Here is a 9,633-nt window from a genome sequence, read left to right as displayed (position 1 = left end):
AAATTTCATAAATGAAATTTCCGGTAGTTATAAATGAAAAAAATTGTTTACCGAAATTTCAGGATGAATGAAATTTTCGGTAGTTATAAATGAAAGAATTTTTTTTAAAGGAATAAATGAAATTTCCTGTAGTTATAAAAGAAATTTTAGAATGAATGAAATTTCAGGCAGTTATATTATTATTATTTTTATTAATTTTTATTTATAAAAAAAATTATTATAATATAACAAGTTGTTTGTTTTGACTCATCTATTTAACCGTATTTTTTTCTCTAATTTAATGTATTTTATTTTAATAATAGAATTTTGATTTTTTAATTATTTTTAATTTATTTAAAAAATCAAAATACTATTAATAAAAAAAATTAAATTGAAGAAAAAAAAACATCAAATGGTTAACTAAATGTGCCACAAACAAAACGTGTCCCTAATATTTTGCCTATAAAATATAAACAGTGGACTAAATTTTCGGTAAACAACATTCTTTCATTTATGAAATTTTCGGGAAATTTTTACAGTTTGATTGAGGGTAGTTTGGACATTTAAAAATAAAATTTTTAAATGAGAGGTATATGAGTAATTGAGGGGTACAAAAGCCAACTTTAACCGAACGAAAGAAAATAGTTCATCTCATAAACATACTCTTCAAAAATAGCACATTTATATCAATAATTGTATTAAATATTAGAACATTGTTAGTTCCAAAAAAATCAGTTGATAATATCATATTATCATTATATGAATTTAAATAAAAGAAACTAGCTCATGTGACTTCAATTCAATAACATTCATCTTGTTTTTACATCCTCTTTAACTATGTCATTTTTTACCCTACTCTAGTCAAGCTACCAATTACAAATAAACATGTAACACATATTAGTTTTTCTAATCACATGTCAACCAAGAAGTTGTTATCATATGCATCACCAACAACAAACATCTATAGGTGGTGTAAATGAATACACCTTTGTAGGGACCAATCTAGTTTTAGAGATTTTGATTTTTGTGTTACTTGTGAAGCCAATTTAGTATTCATCGTGTGTGAAGGTTTATATGAACCATTATTAGAACCAACATCAAATCCAAAAATTACATACACATTACATTCCTAAAGTTGATCCTTGATAAGTGTTCTTCTTCTCAGTGTTACTCTTATTATGTCTCCATGTTACAACAAAAAAAAAATACAATTTAAATACTCAATAAAAAAAATTAATTATTTTAAATTGATTTATTTAATTAAATATTTAAAAAAAAAATTGAAGATGATGCTGATGTGGACAAGTTCATAGAACAAAATTATTTTAAGCCATTTCAAAATAAGCATTTTATGGTAACAATGAAGCATCACTTTTTTGCGTTTGTTGCAAGTTCCTCCCAAAAAAACATGAAAAGTTATCAAGGTGGTGATGCTTCTTGTTCTCATCACAAAACATTACAAAACCACTCAATTTCTCTCTAATTTGAAATGGTTCGTCGTCAAAACGACTCAGATTTTGGTAGGTTAACGCTTCTCGTTCTCTTCTTGATAGGCACAATCTCATGTTCGATGGTGTACCTTTATCTTACGGTGGTCTTTAGGTCGAACACTGCGTCCATTTCATCAATGCAGGAGGGATTGGATGAAACGGTTGATTTTGATGATTGGTTGAGTGGTAAAGAGGAAGAAGAAGAAGAACGAGGACGGTGTTGTAGAGGGATTGAACATTTGGAACTTTGGGGTGATGCTGTGAAATGGGGTTCTGAATTTAGGATAAATTCTTCAGAGGATTGTTGCATGGCTTGTAAGAATATGTGTCGTGGAGATGGTGGTCCTTGTTTGTGTAATTCTTGGGTTTTTTGTGGTGATAAAGATGCATGTGGATCTAGATTTGGTGAGGTATTTTACAATTCTATTATTTTATTCTTAATTTTTTTTAGTTTTATTTTACCATTATGTTTGATTATATCTGAATTGTGGTTTAGGTTTCTTTTGTTGAGATGCTGAATTAAATTGAGAAATTACTTGTGCCTAATGTACTACCATTTTGTAATAGCATTTTAAAATAACTTAATATTGAATTCTCAGTAGATGTTAGAGTGAAACAATTTATTGTCTGTGTAAAATTAATTTACATTAGCCGCGTATGTACTTTTTTTTTCTTCAAAATTTGTTAAACAAATAACAAAAATTTGTATGTTGTGTTTCTACTATGTTTCGTTCCTTGTTTAGTTATCAAATGATAATAACTACTTTTTATAGTGCATTTGTTAGTAATTATGAAGTAAATTATGTTGGTAAAATGTCACTTCTTTTACACCCTTGCCATAGATTTGTTTATTACCAAAAGTTGCAGAGTTTTTAAGATTCATTTTAGTTAGTTGGAAGCACTTAAATGACTTGATTCCATTTAATATTTATTTAAGAATATTTTCCCTTTGCAGATGCTTAAAATGTTAAGTCTATGACCCTGGTAGCTACCTTTCTTATTAGTAATAATGCTTTCAATTTTGTCTGATTTCAAGTTGGTTTTTATCAGAGTTACATTGTTTTGTTTGTTGAATATGTGACACGTAATAAACTTGTAGAAAATATTTTCACAAACATCATTTTTGATAGATATGAATGACTCTCGGTGGTTTAATGTCTTTTTGCTTTAATTAAATTCTACTAAAATGAGTTATGATTATGTATATTCTTTTAGGAACTCGATTTGGCACTATCGTTTATATATATATATTTATATATGCTCTTTTAGCTTATGTAGTTTATTATTGTTTCAAATGTATAATTGTCTAAGGATTAAAAATTCTCATTTCTTAGGTATAAAATTTAATATTCATTTTATGTAGTGTTATACCATTACCTTTTTCATTTCAGTGTTGGTTGAAAAGACAAAGAGATGCGTTAAACCCTGATCGACGAGACTCAGGAGATCATGTTATGTGGACTTCTGGATTTGTCTTTCACAAAGAAGAGGTATGAATATTGTGTTATTGTAGTTACTTCTCTCACTAACATGTACCGAGCATACCTATTTGATATATGTATCTAAGCCAAATTATTTTGTATGGATTTACACTACAATAAACTCAAATTATTGAACTAAAACAAAATAACTGAATTTTAGAATGGATTTTTATAGAAGACAGAAACTTTTACTGTAAAACTAGGAAGGCTATAGTTTTGCATTCACTACCATTTATTCCAATAATGTTTTGAGAATCTAGATTTATGTTAGAATCACTTTACTCTAAGAAGTGAATATGATATAATGAATTTTAATTTTTTTTGCTGAATTTGTGGTTTTAAAGATTTATCTCATCTTTATATTCATGATAAAACACTCAAAGTATATGTTCAATATACTTTTGTTCCGTGCTCTTATTTTAAGTTATGTGGTTGTTACATATGTACTTTTGTTTCTCTAACTATTTGAGCTATCTATTTATCTTTTCATTATACATTTGTACTTTTAGGGAGTCGTTGGTTTGGAAACTGACTACGGAATTCTTCGTATAAAAGTAAGTATTTCTCTACATGTTCACTATATTGTTAGTCTATGATGCTCATTTCACACTTTACCATGTTATTTACTATTCAACATGTTGAATATTTATTGCATTTTGTCATATTCCTTAACATTTTATGAACTTTCATTTCTACAGCTTTTGCCCGATTGTGCTCCACAATCAGTTGCCTACATTCTTGATCTGTTGGCATTGTCTCATTGTGTTGGTTGCCAGATTTATCGTGCCGAAAGCAGAGGAAATTTTTGGGATGCACAAGGAAACCACATAAAAAAGGTAAGGTTCTTCATGTGAGTATACTTCTTGGAAATTGTTAAAGTATGTTTATGGACGGAGAGAAACATTGGTTCTTGTTACCTAGTTCTTATATTTGTTTTGTTTATAAATTACCTCCAAATATTCACTTAATGATGCTCACATGTAGTTTTGAATTTGAATGATGATGTAGGCTCCATTTGGCCCTCCTTTTGCATTAATTCAAGGAACATTGGAATCTCATGGGTCTATATTCAAGGATATTCCAAAAGAACATTGTCCTGCCATAAAAAGAGGATATGTGGGATGGGTTGATTCTGGTCCAGAGTTTTTCATCAGCCTCGTTAATCATGAGGAATGGAGAAATGCACACACTGTATTTGGCTATGTTTTATCCGAAGATTTGAAAATTGTTGAAAAAATTGCCCAACTTCCAGTTAAATCGGAGATTTGGAATAACATTGATGTCTCTCTCTTGGAGAATCCGATCGTATTACGGTTTCGGAGAATAAGCACAAAGTCTTAAATCCTCAAAGTCTATGTCCGGACATGAGCCATGAGGTGCTGAATACATTAGATTGTTCATTGTTCCACTCAATCATTCTCTCGAAACTAGTGCGTAAACAGGGATCATATAATTAAGGTATTCCAGCACCAAATTTATAGGTGATTGCAAATCAAATAGAGTTGAGTATGCTTCAACTAGTTTGATAGATACATGACTTTGATGGTTTTTCTTCATTTGTTTTTCATTCTTTTCCTTTGATGAAATTGATATATAGTTGTAAAAGAAAAGAATGCTTAGAGTTAGAGGAAATGAAAATAGGTTCAGGATACTAGTTGATGTCACCAATTTACAATCATTATGAGATCTTAAATTAGTGGATATTTCTTGATTCATTTACTAAGATGATGTAGAATTTTTTTGACCGATTGTATGCTTAATATAGTAGTTTGGTTTGTGCTTTTAATTTTTTTCATCTAAATGATACAAAATCAAGTAATGTGCGACTCGAAACTTTGGAATAGGGCCGTGCTTACAAGTTCGAAATACAAGAACAAGAACATAAACTTTTTTTACTATCATTGGTGAAAGTTATTATGCGACAATTTGATGAAAATCTATACCGATGAAGTAATGTTGAAGTTGAGTAAAAAAAAAGTGAAGTTGAAATATTTTAGTTACTTTGTTTATTAATTTTATTGTTCACATTCATACCTTTTATATTGAGAAGTTATACATATTGTCACCGTTAAAATGATGCTATCCGTTTCTAGCATGAGTTGGATGATTTTGAAGTTTTCTCTCTTCAATTTTTTTTTCTCTTTATCTCTTCCTTCATTTGGAGAAGAAATAGGTCTATGTAAGACATTTGAGTGAGGAGCCAACTGAAACATATATCGGAGATTGAAATGAATTTTACCACAAAAAGAGAGGAGTGCATGAGGGCATTATTGCAACAATGACACCAAATGCATAAGATTTGTTTGATGATCATGATTTAATAAAAACATAATAAAATATTTTTTCGGTCTTAAATATAAGAATATGACATAATGATAAGAATATGATAACAGGATATGTTTGGCCAAAAAAGAAATTTATTCATAAACGTTACTTTTAAACTAAAGTTAAAAATAAGAGTTTTAAAAATAAAGATGAAGTTGTTTGGTAATTATTACATTTTCTAGTTACAAAACTATTTTAATTTCAATGTTTTATAGTAAATTATTTTTATAAAAATTCTGATTTTATTATAAAATATTATAAAGAATTAAAAATTCTATTAATAAAACGCACCCAATTTTCAGTATTATATTTTTCAAACATTATTTGCTTCAAATTTTACTTTGAAAGAGAATATAAAACAAAAATAAATCACATCAAATATATCCACATAATAAGAAATATAATAATAGTATTTAGTATATAGTATTTAGTATATTATATTTTTTAAACTCCTCGTGATATAATAGAATATACATTATATTTAAATGATAAAATTATTATTATTCTTATATATCCATCCAAAGCGAATCCACATGATATATCATGTAGTCTTTATTGATCAAGCCAAAGTGAATAGATTAGTTCGTTTTGACAACGATATAAATATTAGAAGTAAGAAATCTTTGATTGGATTTTAAGATAGATTATGGCTATAGTAGACTAATTCTTAAAAGACACTCCAAACGATCAAAAGAGTAACAACAATCGACAATATTATGTAAAGATATAAATTAATGATATTTCCGTTTTAATAATTTAAAAGAGTGATTTATCATCGATGAATTGATTTTAAAACATATATTTAATTTGTTAAGAGTTTTGAAAACTAATACACGGCTAGCCATTTAACATTGACCTTGATTCAGTTCCAAAGTGGAATTGGCATCACACGTGATGCCGTGAACTTAAATCCACCGAAACTCCTCAACATGACACACCTCCCTATACCCACGTAACCCACCTACCCTTCTTATTTCTCCCTCCAATTAATAGTAATAACACCACCCAAACAAAAATAATATCATTTTAGTAACACCTTTAATTTATTTATCGCTCAAACAAACCAATCACCTTTCGCCACCGCACCCTCGCCCAAAAACCAAATCATCCCCATCCCATTTTCCAATTAAAAAAATGGTGTTGCTATAAAAGACTAACCCAAAAAATCACCCCCTCAATTCAATTTCAATTTGATTGAAAAAAAAAACCAAAAACCAAACAACAAGTCACATGTCACCCCACTTAGTAGCGGATGGTAACTTTTTAGTAAGTCTGGTATAGCCTAATCGAAATCCTAAGGAAAAGTCCCACACCCCACAAACAGCTAATTTTGATGATGATAATATTAACTGGAGGATTGGATTGGATAATGGGCAAAGTCAGAGGTGTGGACCTCTCCACCCCGCGGCGCACGTTAGCCCCCTCCCTCTCACCTAAACGGTGGTCGTCTCCTCATCCACCCACGTCACCAAATCCAGCCGCACATCACACCACCCTCTCTTTAACCCCCACCCACCATGTCCCCCCAACACTAACCACACCCTCCTAAAATTATTCCTCTTTTTCTTCTCCTCCTCCTCCTCCCCCTCCCCATCACTATCCTACGCTACCCATCTCACCCTTTAATCCTTTTCTCCTTCTTTACTATCCTACGCCATGGCCTCTTCACCCCCTTCTTCTCCAACAGATTCCAACCCACCCTCCGCCGTACCCCTCCCTCTCCCCTCATCAGCACCACCTCCAACAACCTCCTCCCGCCGTCTCCCTCCACCTTGCTGGACCCCAGAAGAAACTGCTGCCCTAATCGACGCTTACCGTGACAAATGGTATTCTCTCGGCCGTACAAATCTCAAAGCCACTCATTGGCAAGAAGTCGCTGACGCCGTTACCGCTCGTTGCCCTAATGCTTCACCTACCAATAAAACCGCCGTTCAGTGCCGTCACAAAATGGAAAAACTCCGTAAACGTTACCGATCTGAGATCCAACGGCTCAGGTCTCTCCCAATTCCGCGATCTCGTTCTTCTTCCTCTTGGGTTCATTTCAAATCAATGGATTCAATGGAAAAAGGTCCTTCTCCACCGCCAAAATTAGAAAACCCTAACCACCACCGTGAAACCCTAGACGAAAACGACGATCTCGACGATGACGATCTCTACGAGGAACTCAAAAGCGCCGCTGCTGGTGGTTCCGGTAGCGGAAACACCAGAAGCCTCGATAAACTCTACCGGAACGGTGCTTCCGGCGGTGGATTCAGAATCCGAATCCCAACCGGTGTGAGCGTGGCTCAACCTGGATCTAAGTTTTTCGGTCATCAGAAAATGAATAACAATCAATCGGAATCTGGTTCTCGTGGTTGCATCAATGGTGGAACGAGGCTTGTTAAGGAGAGAGTTGGGTTGGGGAAGAGGGAGAGAGAAAGAGAGGTAGAGAGAGAAAGAGACCCTGTTGGTGAAATGGTGAGTGCTATTAAGGTTTTGAGAGATGGATTTGTGAGAATGGAACAGATGAAGATGGAGATGGCTAGAGAGATTGAAACTATGCGTATGGAGATGGAGATGAAGCGAACCGAAATGATTCTTGAGTCTCAACAGAGGATTGTTGAAGCTTTTGCTAAAGCTGTTTCTGAGAAGAACAAGAAGAAACTACACAAGGGTAATAGTAACAACAACACCGTAGCGTCACCTTCAGAATCGTAGATAAATCTATATAATCAATAATGATGTTAATAAAGATCGGAACTTTTTTCGATTCTGTGTTTGCATTTGCACCCTCCATGAGATATGAGATAATATCATGTTTTTTTTTTTTTTGTGAATTAGTTCGGATCTTGGTTTAGGTAGGTTGATATAATGATGTTGCTATATTCATCTGTCGACCAATCTTTTTATGTTTCTGGTAAATTTTGGAACTTGATTAGTTTTAGGATGATTATTGTTGGATGAATGTTGATGTAGAAGCTCTTAAGTGTTCAAATTTTTCTTTTCTTCTAGTGGTAATGTTGCTGCTGCCTTGTATTTAAATTATTATATGATGATTTGAGTTGGTGAACATAGTTTCATATTGATTTGTATGGTATCTTTTGATGAAGTTAATAGGTCTATGTTATACTATTGTGTTTTGACGCATGTCCATTGTAATGTGTAGTTAAAGGGAATCTGCTGAAGATTTCATTGCAGAAAGACTATTGTTTTAGTTTAGGAGTTCACAATGTCAATATTTGAAATTTGAAAGTAAAGTTCTGAATATCTGTTGATGGTTCTTGTTATTTTTTAGGGGCTTAAGCCATTTGTTCCTTCCAGGATGATGGACATGTGTTTTGGGATGAAAGTGTAGTTAAAACTTGTCACAAAACACATTATGTTTTGTCAATTGAATACTTGGTAAAAAAAAAAACTTGGTTATCTTATTTTGGTGGAAGAATGAATTTGAATTATGTTATGATTTCATGTGTTGAGTAAATGTTTGTTGCACATCATATGCTGCCTGACACTTCTCTCATATGCTGAGAAGAGAGCGTTGTATTGAGCATTATTGGTGCTCAATGTCCTGATTGCTGTGAATGCGGCTTTCTCCAACTGCAGGGAATCCAAATCCCTCAACGTCAACATTAAATTGTAAGCTAAGATGGAATAATAGTTATCATAGCTTATTTGCATTGTGGATCTATATGTTTAATTAATCTATAAGAACTATGAAAATACCCATGGATTCTCACGGCAATTGTGTGACTGATTTATATAAAGTCGGAAATATTTCTTCGTGTATTAAAAAAAGTAATATATCAAACTATACAAATTGTGAATATGCTTGAAAAATTAGAAGTAATGAGAGATGAAGATTTATAAAATATGAATGCACAATTTTCTCATTTATCTATTATATATCTAAAATAAAGTGAAATGGATAAAACTTAAGTATAATTGTAAAGACAATATTTAATAAATACTCAATTTTATTAGTGATAATTTTGTGTGTCTATAAGACTATGATAGTGATTTTAAATTTTATATCAATGATAATTTATCTCAGAACTTCTCGTGACAACTTGATATATGTATGATAGTGATTTAAATAATAGTTATTTAAAAAAAAAATTAGTAAGAATTTGTTCGATGTTTGATAGTTTAATCTTATCGGTGATAATGTTTTGTGTAAGATAGTTATTTTGTTGACAAAATTAAAAAGAACACTAATTTTAACAAATTTTTTAATTACAACCATTTATAATTTGTATATTTTTTATAATAAATTATAATTTGTATATTTCTCATATTTATTAAGAAGATACAAAAGATATGAAATTTAATTGATTGATTAGTTAAAAATATTGTCTTGTGTGTGAATTACACTCCAACTG

The 9,633-nt window shown here is 31.5% G+C and overlaps 2 protein-coding genes across 2 annotated transcripts; both read left to right on the top strand.

Moving 5' to 3' along the window:
* Positions 1-1,327: 1,327 nt before the first annotated feature.
* Positions 1,328-4,653, top strand: LOC101501458 (uncharacterized). The gene is made up of 5 exons (XM_004492848.4): positions 1,328-1,879; positions 2,861-2,959; positions 3,460-3,504; positions 3,649-3,786; positions 3,959-4,653. Exons 1-5 carry the CDS (start codon positions 1,469-1,471, stop codon positions 4,289-4,291), a joined length of 1,026 nt encoding a protein of 341 aa, XP_004492905.1. The 5' UTR covers positions 1,328-1,468; the 3' UTR covers positions 4,292-4,653.
* A 1,620-nt stretch (positions 4,654-6,273) lies between these two features.
* On the top strand, positions 6,274-8,334 carry LOC101501151 (uncharacterized). Its single transcript, XM_004492847.4, has one exon. It carries the CDS (start codon positions 6,932-6,934, stop codon positions 7,970-7,972), a length of 1,041 nt encoding a protein of 346 aa, XP_004492904.1. The 5' UTR covers positions 6,274-6,931; the 3' UTR covers positions 7,973-8,334.
* The last annotated feature ends 1,299 nt before the right edge of the window (positions 8,335-9,633 follow it).

The sequence above is a fragment of the Cicer arietinum genome, chromosome 3 (assembly GCF_000331145.2).
Source record: "Cicer arietinum cultivar CDC Frontier isolate Library 1 chromosome 3, Cicar.CDCFrontier_v2.0, whole genome shotgun sequence".
NCBI lineage: Eukaryota > Viridiplantae > Streptophyta > Magnoliopsida > Fabales > Fabaceae > Cicer > Cicer arietinum.
The sequence above is the reverse complement of the archived record's forward strand: the minus strand, read 5'-3'. Positions and strand labels throughout refer to the sequence as shown.

Bases quoted from the DNA above. Each gene is read 5' to 3' on its own strand.
- LOC101501458 (XM_004492848.4), top strand. From the start codon at position 1,469: ATGGTTCGTCGTCAAAACGACTCAGATTTTGGTAGGTTAACGCTTCTC. The intron at 1,880-2,860 runs GTATTTTACAAT...TTTTCATTTCAG, and splicing joins GTGGATCTAGATTTGGTGAG to TGTTGGTTGAAAAGACAAAG. The intron at 2,960-3,459 runs GTATGAATATTG...TTGTACTTTTAG, and splicing joins TTGTCTTTCACAAAGAAGAG to GGAGTCGTTGGTTTGGAAAC.
- LOC101501151 (XM_004492847.4), top strand. From the start codon at position 6,932: ATGGCCTCTTCACCCCCTTCTTCTCCAACAGATTCCAACCCACCCTCC.